Source organism: Xenopus laevis, chromosome 1S (assembly GCF_017654675.1).
Source record: "Xenopus laevis strain J_2021 chromosome 1S, Xenopus_laevis_v10.1, whole genome shotgun sequence".
Taxonomy (NCBI): Eukaryota; Metazoa; Chordata; class Amphibia; order Anura; family Pipidae; genus Xenopus; species Xenopus laevis.
The window spans coordinates 116,073,468-116,093,603 of record NC_054372.1 but is presented as its reverse complement, the minus strand read 5'-3'; the positions used below and the strand labels follow the sequence as shown (position 1 = coordinate 116,093,603).

General features: G+C 38.1%; 1 protein-coding gene across 7 annotated transcripts in view; it reads left to right on the top strand.

The window, feature by feature from the left end:
• Positions 1 to 20,136, top strand: part of kdm4c.S (lysine (K)-specific demethylase 4C S homeolog) — a 121,001-nt gene that overhangs the window by 81,082 nt on the left and 19,783 nt on the right. For 6 of the 7 annotated variants that reach the window (XM_041580115.1, XM_041580116.1, XM_018243809.2 and 3 more), the window contains 5 exons: positions 882 to 1,060; positions 2,247 to 2,460; positions 3,065 to 3,141; positions 8,629 to 8,684; positions 13,856 to 13,964. In XM_041580115.1, coding sequence (XP_041436049.1) covers positions 882 to 1,060; positions 2,247 to 2,460; positions 3,065 to 3,141; positions 8,629 to 8,684; positions 13,856 to 13,964 — 635 coding nt within the window. Of the gene's footprint in view, positions 1 to 881; positions 1,061 to 2,246; positions 2,461 to 3,064; positions 3,142 to 8,628; positions 8,685 to 13,855; positions 13,965 to 16,812; positions 17,564 to 20,136 lie in introns of those variants that run through there. The other variant, XM_041580119.1, reaches the window with a different exon arrangement.

Here is a 20,136-nt window from a genome sequence, read left to right as displayed (position 1 = left end):
TTCGTGCCTACTGGGGCACTTACTCATAGGCTTATGAGCCTATGAGTAAGTGCCCCAGTAGGCACGAAACATGTTAGGTCTTGTCTCCTATGTCCTTATAAATTTTTCATTTTTTAAACTGATTGACTTATTATTGCCGGAGGTACTCACATCTCTTTTGAAATGTTGATGGAAAGAAACCTTCTGTGGTGTTTCAACATTCCCATAAAATCTATGTTCCCCATGCTACATAACTCTAATCCCACCAGGATGTTTGATCAGTTGTCCAGAAACGTGTGTCCGTGCAACTTTCCCACTGTAGTCACTTTTAGTTATGGCTTTCAGTTAAGTGACCTTGTCATTACTGTTTTAATGCTTTTCCTGTCAAACAATAGAAACATCTTCAAAATGGCAAAACACTAAACACATCTTTAGTATTTATTCTGCATCAATATGTATATAGTATTATCATAGCTTTTGTGGGGAATGCAAAATTATAAATTAACAGGATTACTAGTAAAATACTTATTGGTGCATGTAAAGTGTTAATAGGGTTTCAACTTTTACATGTGACAGCACTACACTACTGTACTCAGGCCTACTACAGTTCTAATACAGTTTCTACTTTGAATATTAGATCCAACTTCTTACAAGGTTCACAGAAGTCTGTTCGTGTTTGCACCAGATTGTAGGTGCCTTCAAGATCAGTCAGACCCAATTTTCTAAAGTATCTGAACAAATAAAAACATAACTTTGAATTCTTGATACTTATACTTTATAATTATGAATGGGTGTTCCTTTGCAAAACATATTTTTCAAGAGACAAACCATTTTTTTTTTACACACATTGGATTTTAAAAGATTTAAGATAATTGTTTTTTATTTTTTTTTTTATTTTGTAGAATTGTCAGAAAGTCCTTGTATGGATGATGTTGCAGAAACAGAATCCTGGGCAAAACCACTTTTTTACCTCTGGCAGACTAAGTCTCAAAGTTTTGCTGCTGAAAAAGCATACAATCAATCAGTTTCAGGAAGGAAGCCATACTGTGCCGTATGCACTCTCTTCTTGCCTTATAACAAGGTAAGTGTTAAATATGAAGTAACAGAGAAAATTATAGTGTTTTTGCATGGTCTGTTCTGGAATAGGGATTATATAATATGATGTATATTCGCAACTTCCTTTCAAAATGCATAATTACGCTCGGTGAGGCTTATTTACAAACACCAGGCAAATTTGCCTCACTGCAGTAACTCTCAAAGCAACTTTGTAATCTGCTGACTGCAGGTAAAATTTTGAAAGCTAATTTCTGATTGCTCTTGGTTACTGCACTGCTTAATGTTAGCACATGAGTCCCAAATACAAAATGAGCATATAACTACCAGTTGCTAGATTACATGGTTAAAGAGTGACCAACAAAAATGATCTCCAAGAAATGTTACCCAAACTGATCAGCCCCTAGAGGACATTTGATATTCATTTATGTCAAATGGCACTGGTTTATTTAAAATATTTGTAGTGTTACTACTGTAGTAGCAGTGTGCACTTAATCTAAACATTGTTATATTAAATGATGCATGTTTAAATTTATAGACTTCAAATAAAAGCCATTTGCTTTGTTGTTTAAGATGCTGAAAGTCAAAATGGCAGTTTTTCACCTTTTATTTTGCTTATTGTTTGTATTGCCATTGGTCAGAAAAAATAATTGTGCATGCCCAGATACAGTATCTCAAACCACAAAGGCCATAGCCAAGGGGGAACTGTGGCAAGAGATTCAACATCCATCATATCTCCTGCCTGCCCAGTGTAGATACCTTTTTTCTTATACTAATACTATGTTTGATATTTCTGCTAAAGGTGAGATTCGAGGTGCTTGAGGGCAAGTTGCCAGCCTTGCCTAGAGGCCCTACGTTTGTACAGGTGCACTATTTTTATTGCAGATTATGGGAATACCTCATGCTGAATAAGGCATATTACAGCTCCCATGTTATTTCTTAGGCAAGCAAGAACCAGACTACTTGCAATAAAATTGTATGAAGCCAAAGTAACTGTTTACAGATCAGCTTCCTCTTAAGAGCAATGCTGCTTGTAATTTGAAATAAACATATGAAATGAAACAAGACTTACTGGGCATAAAAACCTACATCTCTATTTTGCTACATTTATTAAGTTTCTGTATGAATACATATGTATTGGTGTAAACAGTTTTGATTACTGTGTATGTAATTTAATTTTGTATTATGGATAGTATGCATTTTTTATGTTGCAGTCGGAAACCTACAATGATGATGTTCAGGCTTACTGGGATGACCTATCAAATAGTATCATTTCATCTCACTCAAAAACAAAGTGTCTAATCCCAGAGTTGTGCTTTAAATACAAGAAAGGGAAAAAACAACATTCATCCCAGAAAAGCTACATTAAAGATGATGAGAGAAGTCTGTTAGTTACCTGTGTAAAGTGTTGTGTCCAGGTTCATTCAAGTAAGTTTACCATCTCTTTCATTTCTTCTGTGAATTTTTATGATGCATACCTTTATCTGCAGCCACCTCCATCAATGCAGCATTACCTGTGTTCGATTGTAAACTTGCCTGAGAAGGTCCTCTTACCCTATTGTCTCATAACAATGTGCAATTCTATGAGCAAACCATGTTTGAGTGCCCCAGCTCGCTCATTGTGCGTATGTGTGGCTTGTGGAATAGAGCCATGTGTAGCTCTATTAGCATGCGCCTCCAGTGGGGAACAATTTTCTGATGATAAATGCTCTTTAAACCTTAGAAGCCATAAACATTATATTGTAAGGTTTAAGTTCCATCCTCTCGTTTACATATGCTGTTCAGGTTAACAAGAAACTTGTGTTAGAAACCACAAAATAACAGCTGTGTGATGCCATTCGGACATTTAATTTTCTTTTGTGTAAGTGTATTTTCTCCAGGAAAAAATGAATGTGATGTGTTTCTGAAAATGTCAAGGACACTTGTTATTTTCCCTTTGTCTTATTTCTACTCCATACACCACTGAATCTCTTAAAAATCCAGAGACCAAAAGGGGCAGAATTCATTAATTAACGGAGTTCTCTCATTATAGGTTGTTATGGCGTTCCTTCCCATGAAATTCATGATGGATGGATGTGTGCTCGGTGTAGAATTGGAGTTTGGGCAGCAGTAAGTTGCATCATTTATTTTTAGCTTCTGAGCATGACAGTATAACTTAAAAGAGGCGATATTCGACAGCCAGGAACTAACTAAGATCCTAGGATTAGGAGCATTTTTTTTTTTAGCACTACAATAGATTTTTTTCTTCTTTTAAATTGCATGGATAATCATACATGCAAAACTGTGTTTTTGTTGTGTGTCTGTATATTTATATATACAGTGTATTTTATAGTTTTTTGCATTTTTTGGAATTTGTTTAGGAAAAAATGTTCGTACACAATTTGATGAAGCAGTTAGCCCTATTTATAATTCCTAAAAAGCAAATTAAATGTAGAAGTTATAGTTCACCTTCTTATCAGATGCTGGTGTAAAAAAAAAAATAGCAATAAAATGCCAAGTTTTATTTCATGTTTATTACATATATAAAAGCTCCCATTGTTCTATTTATGTAAATTAAGTTAGTTCTATATTGTCCAACATCAACTACACATTAAACAAAATTGGATCCCACATGCCTTCATCTGTGGCTAGAGGTTGTTTTTGGGAGGACTCATTTTTGAGCAGTACAGAGTTAATTAAAAAGTTAAAGTGTGAGGCCTGTTCAAACACACAAGCCTATTGAAAATATGAAAATCTCTGCGAATATACAAGCCTGTACTTGCAGTGTTTCAGTTTGGAATTGTCCAGTTTGCATGTATTGTTATAAAAAAAATCATCAAAAAGCTTTAATGTGTTTATGTAACTGCTTTAAATATTGACTTTCATGTGTAACATTGTTATATAAACATACAATACTTGGACTATAGTTTTGCATCTAAGTTTTTTTTCAATGCTTTCCAAGTTGTTTGTAAATGTAAAGTGCTGCTAAATGCAATATCTGACCGCCCCTTGTGATTCACTGCACTGCTGCTCCTAAGGACATGTACCATTGCAAACAAGGTAGCAAGAGTCAGCTCTTCTCAGCTTGCATGTTCTGTGATTAACACCGTTATGAAGTGGGAGTATAACACAATTATGGACATTGTGGGAAATTGAGACTTGGCTGGAGCAGACCCATTGTTTCAATTGTACAACTATTCAGGACTGGCAGTGAAAAGAATTGTAAGGGGCAGACACATGCTGTTTCATATAGCAACTGCATTTTAACTGCACATTATTTTAAATAATGTAGAATAAAAGGTTGCTAAAAATGTAAATGTTTTTAATTTTGGAAACATTTTATTCCAGCATTTGGCTGGTGTTTTACTTTAAGTTAAAGCAATGCTTTAGATTGCCATATATATTTGACACTTATGTTGCTTAATACATCAAGATATTCCTTATAGTTGATATTATGAGCACATGCACCCTTTCCTTTTCTTTAGACCCTTTTAGTGTATGCTCTGAGAACAAAACATTACTATTCATTTACAGTCCATAATTTACCTGCATATGCCTCACTCCCCAGCTACTGTAACCAGAAGTCATGAACAGCACCCTAAACTCAGAACTAAATTCAAGTTCCTGGTCTCTGCTCACACTTCTGCCTATAGCAGCTGCCTTTGGCTTTGGGAGGAACCCTCGGCTACGTAGATGTCGGCAATTCTTGGTCTGATAGGAACAGGACAAATTCTGAGCGAGCAAAGGGGCCGATTCGTAATGGTTTGGAAACCGGATGAAACACCAGTAACTAGAGTACAATGGAATGTGTATAGGAAGACAGAAGCGTAGTCTAGAAACAGGCAGGGTTGGTCCAGGCAGAGTTTAAGCCAGGTCGGGATAACAGTTGAAATAGAAAAACGCTGGCACTCAAGGCAAGTGAAATGCAGGGTTCCCCCTTGCTGTTTATCTCTTGTGCGAACGTGCAGCGTTTTGGGGCAAACCCCTTTATCAAGTGATAAAGGGGTTTGCCCCGAAACGTTGCACGTTCGCACAAGAAATAAACAGCAAGGGGGAACCCTGCATTTCACTTGCCTTGAGTGCCAGCGTTTTTCTATTTGTTATACATTGGGGGTTGCCGTACCAGGCGTTCTCTATAAAGATACCTGAGTGTGCTCTGCTTCACCCTGTTCCAGTTAACGGGATAACAGTTGGCAACAAAAGACAGATCAAAGCACACTGAGGAACTATAAGACATAGACCTACAACAGGCACTGAATCACTGCAGTACACGGGTTTAAATCCGTAAACTTTCACGCCAAGGTGACCAGTTGCACCACGTAACCACGTTGCGTGCGCACAAACATATAGAAGAAGCAAGCGTTCGTGCATGTGTTTGGTGCGAATGAACAGGCTGTGGGCGTCCCCACTATGGCAGCTACGGGCATCCCCGCAGCTGCACCACTAAACCACAGATAATCTTACACCAGAATTGTGCAGTGGATATGGTGGTCATTATTTTTGGCTCATTATTTGCTTTCTGGTCACAGAACATTAGCATGAGCACTGAAAGCTAATCTGGACCTGGCTTCCAATGTGCACACTCATGGCTTGCAAGGGCAAAAATGTATGTTGTTTTGTATAGAGGGCCCAACATTTTAAAGCCATTATCATATTGCACAGATATGAACAATCCACTTAAAAAAATCCCTATGTGCTGTAGACAATTGCACATTTCTTTCTTTTCTTTCTGTAATTTTCTCCATTACATTGGTCATATTAAAGCGTTAAGCAAGTCTTTATGCAAAGTACAAATATAGCATGGGGGATCTATTAACAGTTCATGAGTTTCATCTTTCAACATTTTTAAGCTGTATTCAGCAATTGAGTGTTAATTCTCAGCAGGATGTGGCCTGGCACTGGCTGACATCATGTCTGTGACCAGACTTCTGGAAACAGACAAATCTATTACAGGAGGTACATATCATTTTAGTGCTAAAATCCATGGGAATTGGAATGAAAGGCATTAGTTCATCTTAGGCTATACTAATTAACCCCAAATGGCAAACAGCAGAAATATGATCCCAGGCACAATGGGAGAAGCAACTTATCTATTTAAAAGTGTTTCAATTGTTTATTTGAAATAGGGCCTATATTTGATTTCAACATAATTACTTTACATTGTGTAGATTACTGCCATATCAATTGGGAAATCCATGGTAGATTTATTTATTTTCAGCTTCACTTGAAATTCTGGTGGGGCTCAAGAGTATTTCTTTGTCTTCTAATAGACATGTTCTAAAGTGCTTGTTTCCTCATTGTATTTACTGCAATAGCTCTTGATTAAGGTATTATATTGGATTAGAACCTTTTGAAAGGATGTGATTCAAAGAGCAAGTTTGTATAGAGAAATCTTGGGAAAGCAGAATTAATTTCAGATACCTTTCCTGCAACACATAGATACATAAATGGATACCAAAACCAACAAAATAACACTACTAAACATACATCCCATTATTAAGGTTATGTTAAAAAAAATCACATGTAAGCTTCACTGCCAAATTTTAACTGAAATAGCTAGTATAAGCAACGAAAGTAAGAGTATGTGAAACTAGAGGTACATTTTGCTGAATCTAAAGTTACAAAGACCGATTAGCTTTCTGTTGTTTTAAAGGGTTAGTTTACTTTAAATTTAATGTTTAGCGTTATACAGTGGTGATTGCTAAACATCTTTTCAATTGGTTTTAATTTTTTATAGTTTTTGAATTATTTGTTGACTTCTTCTGACCCTTTCCAGGAGCAAAAAACCCACTATTGCTCTTTGAGGCTACAGTTTTGTTATTGGCACTTGTATTGTGTAGAGACCTTGCGATTTAGGTATGGTTTTACTCAGGCAGTTTCCCCTGTATTTGGACACCTACATGGTCATTTGATTCACCCAGGCAGCTATGTCCCCTTTCCTGGGTCCATTGTTTAAGGTTTGTCCAGTGCAAGGCAGTGTTTAAAAGTTTAAAAGGGAGAACACACGTGCTTAGGGCTCTCTTCCTGGAACCCACCTTGCAGGGAGGTGGGTACAGGAATGGATCTGGACAGTATCAGGCCCCAAGTTAGGGAATGTTTATTTAGAGGTAGGAGTTTGTTATAGTTGCTCTAGGAGCGAAAGATAGTGGCAGATTATTTTAGTAAGCAGCTTTCTTGCTCCAACAATGAGAGTAGTTGTGGTTAGCACCCTTGCAGTGATCCAAGATGCCAAACAGGGACCTAAGTGGGTGAGCTCAGGAGCATGTAAAATGCAAAGGAGCAAGATACCCTGAAATCCGTAGTGCTGGGGAAAATGACAATGACAGGTTGCACTACCACTTGAGAGGAATCTGCTGGAAATATCAGAAAATGTGAAGGTCTTCCACTGATTGCTGTGACTGTAGTTGAAGATCTATACCGCTGGACTGCTGTGAGACATATCATCTGCTAGTGTTCAATAAATATGTTATTTGTTTGAAGCAACCCTCTTGACTGCTGCTACTTTCATCCTGGTTGAGCTGGAGATTCACTGGAGGGTAAGGTGTTTAAAGGGACACATACTCTCTGCTGGGAGTTGCCCATAGCACAAGGGTATCCGGTAGACACTGGCAGCAAGTCGCACCACTTATACACTTCTCAGGCCCACCCACGGGTATGCTACAATTACTTATCTAACTATTCTGGTCATATCCCAGTCTTTCAGTCAACCCACTCTGTTTTTGCTAAGGTAATTTAGGCACTTACAACTAGTTAGATGCTGGAATTTCAAACTGAAGTGCTGCAAAAGAAGTGAAATCCAAGTTATCTTAGAATAATATCATGCAAAAAGTTAACTTAATGAACAGTTCAGTGTGGAAATAAAAACTGTGTAAATAGATAGGCTGTGCAAAATAAAAAAATGTTTTTAATATAGTTAGTCAAAAATGTAATGTATAAAGGCTGGAGTGACTGGATGTGTAACATAATAGCCAGAACACTACTTCCTGCTTTTCAGCTCTATAACTCTGAGCTAGTCAGGGACTTGAAGGGGAGCCAGATAGTACATATCTGTTCAGTGAGTTTGCAATTGAGCCTCCGCATTCAGCTCAGATTCAAAGCAACAGATGTGAACCATGTGGCCCCCTTCAAGTCTCTGATTGGTTACTGCCTGGTAACCAGGGTAACCAGTCAGTGTAAACCAAGAGAGCTGAAAAGCAGGAAGTAGTGTTCCAGCTATTATGTTACACATCCAGTCACTCCAGCCTTTGTACATTACATGTTTGACTAACTATATTAAAAACATTTTTTATTTTGCACAGCCTATCTATTTACCCAGTTTTTATTTTTACACTGAACAATTCCTGTAAGGCTGGACAACTTCTTTAATGGGTCATTAAAAATGTTGTATGCAGGTTCGTAGTTATCGGTCAATTATAGGTCAATTTTTTGGAATTTTTTTAACGGATGTTTTGCAGAAGAACCATTAGAAAACACCTTTATCCCACTACAAATAATGAACAGAGCAGACCAGCTTATGATTTATTGATTTCAGATTTGCTATGCAGATTCAATGCTGATGACTTACTGCACTTGTGATTATTCATGTGTTAATCATTAATTTACCTGTTTCCCCTTTAGGAATGCTGTCTTTGCAACTTGCGAGGAGGTGCATTAAAGCAAACAACAGATGATAAGTAAGTAAATAGGAAAGTAACAGTTATGGCCCATGTGGCCCCCACTCAAGTCACTGATTGGTTACTACCTGGTAACTATATTAGAAACATGTTTTAATTTAGACAGCCTGTTTACCCACTTTTCATTTTTACACTGAACTGTTCCTTTAAATAATGAATATCTCAATAGCTATAAGGAAATATTTTCTATGTTTATTTATAGTTTTGGAGATGAACCAATTTATGTTTCCTTTACTGAAATGAATAGCCTTAGCCTCTTGTGGGGGGAACCATTTTTAGGCAATTGTTGCCCTTTAATGTGGGAAGTAACCCATTGCAATGAATCAGATGATTTCTTTCAGTATTCAACCTGTAGCTCACAAAAAAGCTAATAACTGATTGGTTGCTGTGGGTTACTGTTGGGTACAAATTTGACCAGTGTTAATAAATGAGCCCATGGGTGTTTTGTCACCTGGGGAAAATTGAGCTCCTATACATTATCGAAAATGCAGACATTGTCTATAGTAAGGTTTTTTTTGGGAGTGTTGTCTCTGTGGGAAACACAAGTTCCCATGGACAACAACATATGTTTTATGGTATTTTTCTTAAGTGCCACTAAACACAGTAGATGGTGGGGATATGAATAGTCAAAAGATAAAAGATGGCTGAACAAATTTGATCTAATAGAAAGCACACTAGGGCCTCTGCTTCAAATACATGTTTAGAAAATAAATAAATGCTATGTCAGGTCAGACCCATGCCCATCCTGGACCCACTGGCCCATCCCTTGACCTATTCCAGTCAACCAATACATCCCCTACCCAACCTGGACAGCATAGAGTTAACTTACCTTCCAACCCAAGACCTGGAAGTGATGTCACTGTCGACTGGACGTGACATCACTAGCCTGCTGATTCAGCAGAATGAAGAAGCAACACAACACCTTAGCTGGGTACCCAGCCGGGTGCACATTGGAAAACTCTGCCCAAAACCCAACTGCCTGGCGGTATTCCGAGTCTAGCCAATTCAATGCAGGACTCGCATGTCAGGTCAGTATTATAATCCCTCAAATTCAGCTATATACTCCATAATTAGTTCTTTTAGTTGTTTCATTAAAAAGTTCACTATATTTTGGCATCACCAGAGTATCCATGGACAACAATGTTTCTTTGTTTTAAAGGCCTGTTGGGCTCATTTTCTAATACTAGTCAACTTTGCACCAGTGTTGTGATACATAGCAGCTAAACTGGGCTTTGCTTTTCTAATTCAAGCAATTCATAGCTGATTTTTAGATATGGGTTTTTACAGTGTTGACAATTAATTGCCCAGTGCTTATTAATAAGCCCCAGAGGATGAACTATCCTCTTTAGAATATAGCATGTTTTATGGTATTGATTCACTTCCAATTTGCCATAGCAAGAATCTGTGTTTACTTTGATCATGGTAATATGTCCAGACAAGGCAAAATTGTAGTTGATAAAATGATTTATTATTGGGGCATGTAAACTTTAGTATGATTACAACATGGGCACTATCTGCAAGAAGTCTGTATGTTCTCTCCATGTCTGTGTGAGTTTCATCTGGTACTTCAGTTTCCTCCCGCATTCCAAAACATACAGCATTGATAAACTTGACCCTTCTATGTGATAATCACCTTAGCCCAAGGACACACTATGTGTACGGTCTGCTTCTCTCAATCTGCAATATTTAGGCAGGAGGGTATTAGCGAATCTCCTCCTGTACTCCCCTGTGTGTAGCTGCACTGACAGGCACAGAGTGAGCCTGAGTGCATCTACACAGTGGAGATTGGCCCAAAAAACATGAAAGCATGTGTTTTTGGGTTGATCTCGGCACCACTCTGTGCAGGCGGCGCTCGTGCCAAAACTGGGCCTGTCAGTGCAGCTAAATGCAAGAAAGTACAGGAGTAAAATCATTCTCTTTGCATAGAAAATGCAGACTGAGAGAAGTGGACCATATGCACAGTGTGCCCTTGGCATTAGACTGTAATTGCTCCTGGGCAGTGGCTTGTGTGAATGATAAATAATCTCTGTTAATGACAGTAATACATTTACATTAAAGCAGTTTATGTACAATTAAACACCTAGCATAAATATGAAAACTGAGAAGTAATAAAGTCAGGTTAATTAAATCCAGAGAAAATTAACCCTAGTGTGTGTAATTGTGACAGGGGCCTTAGACTGTAAACTCCACTGGGGCAGGGTATAATGTTTATGATGCATAATGTGTCAGTGTTGTCTAAATAACAATGGCAATGATAACAATAATCTCCAAGAGAAGTTGAGTGTAGAGTGTCTATAGTTTGGTTTTTAGACCTACATCTGAAGCATCTGTTTGGCCAATAAACTTCTTAGAGATGGGGTGGTGACAAAAGGCAGACTTTTTAGCATCTGCTTTCCACTCAATCATGACTGACTTCCGACCTTTCGTCAGGTCAGTCAATGGAGCCGCTATGGTGGCAAAATAGGGTACAAACCTCCAGTAGTATCCATCCATTCCCAGGAATGCTTGTACCTGCTTTTTGGTGTTAAGGAGGGGCCAGTTCTGGACAGCATGTATCTTATTTCATCATCATCATTTATTTATATAGCGCTGTCAAGATACTGCGGTTTTACTAGCTCTCTCCCTACGATGTACCCAAGGCACCTTACCTCTTCCATCCCTATCGCACCCTTATCTGGATTCACCGTGAATCCACTCTTTCTCAAGGAGTCAAAAACTGCCTGGACTTTAGGCAAATGGGACTTCCAGTCCCTACTAAAGATGACAATGTCGTCCAGGTATCCAGATGTGTACCTCTGTGGGACAGCAAAAGCTTGTCCATTGCCCTTTGGAATGTAATTGGGGCCGTCTGTAAACCAAAGAGCATTCTCCTGTATTGAAAATGGGCATTCGGTTTGGAGAATGCAGTTTTCTCTTTTGCCACTTGAGTTAGGGTTATTTGCCAGTACCCCTTTGTGAGGTCCAACACAGTAATATAACGGCTAAGACCTAACCTATCTAAGTCCATCTAACCAGGGCATGGGATAATCTTTCGAATTTGGAAATTTTGTTGAGTTTTAAAAATCATTGCAGAATCGAAGAGTACCGTTGGGCTTGAGTACCAACACAATGGGGCTTGACCATTCATTCTTTGACTCTTCAATGACTCCTAACTCTGAGACAGCCTTCTTGCGAGCCTCTGGAATGTGTGCTCCTGGCTCTATAATGATGTCATGCTCTATGACATTAGTGACCCCAGGTAAATCAGAAAAAAATCTCCTTGTTTTTCTGCAGAATCTCCCTTACTTGCTGGGTCTGGGCTTTTGACAATGTTGTTGCCACCAGGATACTGTCAGCACCAACCTGAGGCTCAAGTCTCACACGAGCAGACACTGGTTCTCTATCCCTCCAAAGTTTTAACCAATTTACATGGTAGATTTGGTAGGGCTTTCTCTTACCAGGTTGGTGAACCTTCTAGTTCAAGTAACCCACTTTGTCTACAATTTCAAACTTAGTCTTTTTGTAAAATGTATAATGAAGCAATAGAATTTTTAATGAATCAGATAAAAGTAGAGTGTAGGACTGGCCATACCAGTCATGACTTTGACATAGTTAGGCAGAGGTATATATAATATATATTAGTTCTAAAACAACTTTGTAATCTTATGCTTTTCAGATGCTGCTATACCCGGTTCAGACTTTTCTAAAGAAGCATATATTGTTTACTTGCAAAATGCACGTTTCTTTTGAGATGTGCTATGTTAGGCACTTATTTGAGCTAATGAAACTCCTTTGTCAATGTCTGCAGGAACCTTATCATACCCTAGCGTATTTTCTTCATTAGTCCTAAAAGAACCTCATGATTACTTAATCTTTTTGGTTTTATCAAGTAACCATAAAACTGTGGCAAATAATAAATGTTTAAAGTGTTTGTTTTTGAGAGAAAAAAAGTCTCCTCTTTTTAAGAAAGTATATTTAATATTCAATTGTATATTTTCCTGTAAAAAAAAATGTATAACCGTAAAACTATCTTGAAACACACATGAATAATAGAAGACAGAGTTATGAAAGTGGGCTTAAGTTCAGAGAAATACCTGTGCTCGACCTAGAATTATAGCAGCTCTGTTTGCATCAATCAGGGCACTTTTTATTCAACAGCATTACAAGCAATGACATGAACAGACATTTTGACCACCAGTGTGCCATAAGCCTAAGGATGTAATGGAAAACAAACATGGTTGTGAGAGTCCAACTGTGTGTTGGACCAGGACTATATTTGCAAGCCAATGTGGTTCTCAATCAGTGTGATTGTTAAACTTTTCCTATGAATATCTGGCTAATATTCAGCCAGGGCAGGCCCTCCAGAGGGCACATACTGTACATGGGCCAATAAGATGCCAACTTGTTCTAGAGGGGCTGAGTTAGCAGCATTTACTGGCTTAATAGTATTTAAATAAATGAAATCCATGTAGACAATAAATTATTGTAACCCAAAGGAGGACTAAAGTTTCTTGTTTTTAATTTGTCTATTTCCCTCATATTGTAGAGCAGTCCTGTGCAGATTAAGTTATGGATACCACCCCAATTTTCAGGTGGTGCCAGTGTAGCATATAGTCTCATCTGTTCTTTGACAAAGAGCCTCACTGAATCAACAAGTTGTAACTGATAACATCTAGACACACCTGCTTCCGAAATGATTTTCACAGCTGGCACTGTTTTTGTAACCTGTTCAATAGAGACAAACTCATCGTGAATTAGGTACCTTCCCAAGTAGTCACTGGAGATTTAAGCATTCTAACATTAGCATTAGAATATTGCCCCAGCACTCTACCAAAAAAAGGCAGACATGTTTTTTCCTTTAACGGCAGATAGATGAGATAACCTATAACATTTTTGCATTATTCATTCTGTTGTAATATGTACTAGATTTAGTATTAGAAACATCTCATAAAACTCTTCAAGTTAAGCAGAAATACTTTAGTGTATTAATCATTATCTGTAACATTCAGAGTTGTATTAGTGCACTGAAGTGATGTTTGCTGTATTTTCCCCTCAAAACTTTGCACCCACATTGATGGAAACCTGATCATCATGAACATTCCTGTTTCCTGAATTGCATGGCTGGACCATACATTATAACATAGCAACATTCATTACTTATATCTAATTCAGGCATATTTTTGCATTTGTAGGTGGGCACATGTAATGTGTGCTATTGCTGTTCCAGAAGTCAAATTTCAAAACCTGACCGAAAGATCTGAAATAGATACCTCTACGATTCCTCTTGAAAGATTAAAACTGGTAAGTAATCAAATGAATTCTTGTTAAGAATTGTAAAAGTAACCCGTGTTTTATAAACTAGAATATTTGTCATTCTAAAAAGATTTATATAAGATTGCTTTGTGGCTCATACATGTGTAATTTAATGTAAATTTGTTTTGGTAGATTGTTAAAACAGAACTTACTATTCCTTCCGATGAAAAACAATTCCTGCTTGTAAATAGTTTTACAATAAACAAGTTATTGTTTTAGAAATATAAAGTTTTAGTATAGATGTAACTTTTTTTTTTTTTTTTTTAATCTGCGAGACTGTATTTTTCTTCACATATCTTATGTAAATGGGAACTTCCATATGCTTTATACAACAGAGAAATATATAAAAAAAAGTAGAAAAGTGACACTGCTCTATGGAATGCTTAGGGTTATTATGCTTGTGCACATAGTAGCCAGGGTCGGACTGGCGCAGTCGGGGTCCACCGGAAAAGCCGGTGCGATGTGCGCATGCGCGAAAGGCAGACACACCGTGTGCATCGGCGAACTGGTCCACCGCGTGCGTGCAATACCAGCGAGCCACTTTGTTCGGGGGCCAATCTAGAACCGGGTCTGGGCTGGCGGGGCCCAAGAGGGCAGGGGCCCACCGGGTTTATTCCCGGTTTCCCGCCGGCCCAGTCCGACCCTGATAGTAGCGCATCACAGGTTATCCACGTGTATTATACATAGTTATAGGTATAGATAGCTGTTCAAGCCAAGGTCAGGGGTCCCCAAACTTTTATACCCATGAGCCACGTTCAAATGTAAAAAAAAGTCAGAGAGCAACATAAGTATACAAAAAGTTCCTGATGATGCCTATTATGGGCTAAGATTGACTTTTGGTAGCCATGTGGACTGTCAGGCTACAGAAGACTCTGTTTGGAAGTACACCTGGTTTTTAAGCAACTACAGCTTGCCTTAATGCCAGAAATAAGCACTGGCTTTGAGGTCACTGGGAGCAACATTCAAAGGGTTGGAAAGCAACATGTTGTGCCACTGGTTGGGGATCACTGCTCGAGGTGGATACCTGTTAGTTCAATCTAGGGTACTCATTTAATGTCTTGCAAACAGTGCCTAGCAGACTGAAATTTCAGTAAATTGGATTTAAAAAGAATTTGACTGCAGCTGGACAGTGGCAGTGTGACCTGTGTCATAAATAACCCTTTATGCCTTAGAAGTAAGCAGAATGGCAGCTCTAATTCATGTTTATATCAGTAAATATTCAGAGAAGTACTCACAACCTGTATCATCTTATTTTTAATGTACAGTAAAATATGAACTAGTTATAAGTAAGATATATTTTTCTCTTTAATTATGCTAAGCAACACATCATAGTTTTTAATTTTATACACTGTAGATTGGAAGAAAGGTTTAAAGGCCTATAAACATTATAACTGTATGTTGTGGACTGCATTTAGTGCTGGCAGGTATTTATTAAGATATTTATATTTTTTACAGCAGATTCAGGGCAAGGTAAATTTTCGTCATCAAATTGAAAGCTTAAGTGGTTTTACCTCTGTGTCCTATGTAATTTATAAGGGAAGGTTGTAGTTACCACTCAAAAGGTCTCTTTTTAGTGGCAATAAAATTACAGTTTCTGCTTTTCAGCTTGTGCAACAGTAATAAAGTTCTCATGTGGATATTATAGGCACCCGATATTAAACTTATGTGTGGAAAACTGTATATTGTGGGTTCAGTTAGAAAAAGGCACAACTACATAGACCATACAAGTGGTGTGTTAAGCGTTTTAGTTATTATTCATACCTGTGCCAGAGCTGCAGATGTGGGTATTTGCAAAAACTGAAAACAACATCAAATGTGTTGTAAAGTACTGAAAGGAGAAAAAAAGGGTTCCCCATAACTTCTGTGCTTTTATCTACCCTTCTTTCTCTTCTCCCATTTTGTGTTTTGCTTTTCCACATTCTCGTGTTCTCTCCTTCCCTTTCTCTACTCCTTTTTCTAGCTGCTGTCATGATCACCTCTAAGCCCCCCCGCTTTATTTCATGAACTTTCATTCTTTTCATTATGTCCCCTGTCCTTCAGCAGTAGTCACAGAGTTCTTTTCTACTTACATATTTACATATTACATATTTAACTGTGTGATGTGAAAAGGCATCCTTCTATGGCCCACTACTTGGACCACCTTGGCCTAGGGAAGAATAATAAAAAAAAAAGAGAGAAAGAAAGAAAGTTAGTTTGTCATTTAGTGTTAAATCATATCCTCCTGCCGATCCTTCCACAGTCTCCCAACTGCATACGAAAAAAGTCAATAAATAAATGAACCAGTGCCTACGGCAGTGGAGAAATCAAAAACAGTATATAGTGCAATAAGTTCCAGTTAAGTTATAAAGCACCCTGTGCTCATACACAACTCTGTACTCGGTGTTCACGTTCCTCTCCCATGGACAGTGCACCACTTCATCAGCCTTCACCAATCTGGCTGAAATGCCTACTTACAGCACCCTTGATGGGGTTATCGCATGTAATATTTCCACAGATGGGGATTATCCTCACAGTGTACCTTTAGATTCCAATAAACCAGCCATAGGCGCTGGTCCATTTCTTTATTGTGACTTTGGTCTAGGGAAGGCAGGTTTCAGCTACTTAGAAACCAATCAGGATTGACCCTTACCAGGGTACTCTGCCAAGTTCTGTGCTCCTCATGTTAAGGAATCTAGTAACCTCTTTTGAAATGTTAGTGTTTCTCACTATCATTACAATGTCACTTAAACGGTTATTGTTCTTGTAATAAAAGTGTACATATATTTAAAAAGCTTTAATAGATTTTTTTTTTTTTTGCATGTATTGCAACTCGGTGGTTAACTCTACTGACTTGAAGCACTGCACTTCTGAATACAATTCATTGGGACACTATCTGCATGGGATATATATGACCCAGTTGTGTGTACCTTTGTGAACCGCACAACTCAGGTCTTAGTGTGAAACCTCTTCAATTTCTTATTGTGGAGAGTGACATTTTCAGCCTGTACTCTGGCCTTTCTCAAAGTGAATAAAACCAGCAAACTGTACCAAACTAATTTGCTGGTGGTGGGAAGGAAACATGAGACACTGGTGATGACATCAGCAAACATCATTACCATAAAAAATGTGACAATTTCATTACCATACCTCATAAGCTGAACCAGGTCCTATAAACTATGCTAATCTTCTGGTATATTCAAGGTGTTAAACTGTTAATAAATGTTTATTTTAGTAAATGAACTTTTTTTGCAGTTTGACTTGTCTACTATTGCTATATTTTCATTGATATAACCCAACAGATAAGGTGAAAACAACAAAGTAGCATGTCAAGTAAAAAGTGAAGTAAAAATAAAGAAAAATAGCTAAGACTCCATAAAAGAACTGTGGGCAGGACAGAGAGGTAGGAATTAAGAACTTGAACCAGTATGTGAAGGTAACAGGAGGAGGACACACCTCTTATCTTCCATAGCAATGGGAGGCACCCACCATCTCAAAAGAAGAAGGTCCATAAGGTTAAGTGGAACACTCCAACTCCCAGCAGTCCGGGTTGAGCCCTTCTACTCTCCCTACGACCTAGCACTGCCTGCTTCCGGTGCCTAAATTTATAGACTTGTACCTGCCGCTTTGTGACGTCACTGTTGGGTGGGCAAGGGTCTATAAATAAAGGGGGAACGGCAGGCCAGGTGCGAGTTGTCAGGGGCGGTTTAGGGTCTGGTGCTGGTCGAGAATTTCTCTACCACTAGTTCGGTCATCAGTTCAATAATGTCCTAATGCCATTTTTTGTTATGAATTGATTATGGTACTTGATAATATAACCTTTTCAGGTCAAATTAACATACAAATCTAAAGCCTACATAGCAATGGTCATATATAGCTAATAGTCAGTTCATGTTAAAACATAATAAGAAGACCAGTTTTGTAAATATGGGGCCTATGTCCTTCCAAGTCTGCACTTGATACTAGGCCATGTATGTACCACTTGAAAAAGGGGAACCAGCACTATGTGCCTGTCCAATAATGCTCATGTTTATCTGAGACACAGTACAGTTAAGTACATTTTGATGTTTTCGATAGTTTTGGGAGAGTTTATTTACTGGTTAGTATGATTAAATAAAGAAAGGCATTTAAATCAATTCAAGCAAGAGGTGTAAGTTAACTAAACAAGGACTGAAGTTTTTTTTCTTTTTTCATGAACAAATTTAACAATCATATTTATTAGCAAATGTAACTCAAGTACATATGTATGTATAAGTTATATTGGTACGTTAGAAAGCCTTTTATGTTTCAAATTCATACAAACTTTGCACATATTAGCAAGAAGGGTTACAGCCAGCCACCCTATTGATATTCTCGTGTAAGTTACAAAAGTCTGTACACACCATACAAGGAGGGTTATGTTCGTATAATGGAGCATAGGAAATCCATTAATTCAAGACTCAATGGCTAAGGGTCCATTTGAGTTCATTTCTCAAAAGTAGTTTTTTTTACTGATCTCCAACTGTCGGTGGTCTATAAGTTCATCCACTTGATGTCAGTACTACTCATTTTGACCATTTCAGAGCAAGGTATGTTCCATAGAATGTGAGGTGGGTGGCAGTATTTCCAGTGAAGTAGGGTTTTGCGGTCCGTTTTTTATATATATATAATAGTATCAATGAAGCCATTGTTCATAATTAATATTAGGTCTAAGAAGGAGAGGCTTGTATCACTAATATGTGCAGTGAACTTTATTGTGGTAGGTAATGCATTATTGTGTTCCACCATTTCATTAAACTCCTCTTGTGTGCCTATCCACAGGATAGAGATCATCTATGAAACACCACATGTTGTGAATCAAGTGGCGATAAGATGTAAGAATATGTTGTTCAAAGGGCGCAACATTGGAGCCCATACTGGTGCCATTGATCTGGAGAAAATCATTTCAAATTTGAAATCCTGTTTAATGCCCAATTGTAAAAATTTGAGATGGAATTCAGTAAGCAAGGCTTGTGTTGTGTCTGGATGTGCGATTAGGTGTTGGAGTACTGTCTCGATGCCTGTGGGTATTACTGTATAAAGAGATGTAACATCCATCGTAGCAAGTTTGGTGCCCAGGTGGTAGGGGAGGGCAGTTTTGTAATTTATCCAAAAAATCCACATAGTCCCTAATGTAAGTGGACATTGACTGTACGATTCGTTGTAACTAATAATCAACGTATATGGTCATTGGTTGTAGTAGAGAACCCCTAGCGCTGACAATTCGTCTGCCGGTGGGAGGGGGTGTACTGGGTCCTTGTGAATTTTTGGTAAAGTATATAGTGGGACAGGGTAATACTGTGTCTGGATCTTGTGGCTCCTGGATGTTGGTGCATGTGTATAGTCCCACCTCTTCTTTACTCCTTCTCTTGTGTGGATGCCCATGTTTTTGAGCAGGTTGTTGTACCTAAAAAAAAATAGGTTCCAGTAGAAGATTGAAATTACAGTATGTGCTGGAGGCAGTGTCTATAGGCGTTTGTATAGGTCACCCTCTATCACGTCTCTTACCCCTTGTAGTTGTATCACTATCTGAAGGGGATAAAGAATAGGGAGAAGAGTCAACTGTATTGTAACAATTAAATAACCTCTGTCACTGGGGGTCAGTTCTGCCTGTGTTCTGCCCTTCTGTGAAACACCTATAAACTTTTCTGTTTTGGTAGTGCAAAGTCACAGTGTGCACTTGTGTAGTTCTGAGGTATAATGTATTAATTGTTGTTCCAATTTCTGTAGCCATTTGGTATTTCTGGCAGACTTTGAAGTATTTAAATCTCCCTGTTCAAAAGCTGAAATTTCAGTACGAAAAAAATAAGATTTTTGGAAACCTCTTCTAGTACCAACAGCGTAAAATAAAGGGAACACAATGAGAATCTGACACCAACGTTTACAGAACTGTAGATCAACACAAAATTAGGTTCTTTGCACTTCCAGATTATGGACCCAACGATGCTCACTGGAACATTCAGAAGCTTAGAAATACAGATCTTTGTTTTTCTATAATGAGATGCTTCTTGTGCGATACCTGGGTAATGAGAAACTTTTTATAAGCCATCAGTTAGGACTGAGATTGCGGTTCTTTTTGAAGTTCTATATATTTAACCAGCACCTAGGCAGTGACTGCAATTTTTGGATTTCTATATGCACCAGCTTATAGTTGATAGATGATATA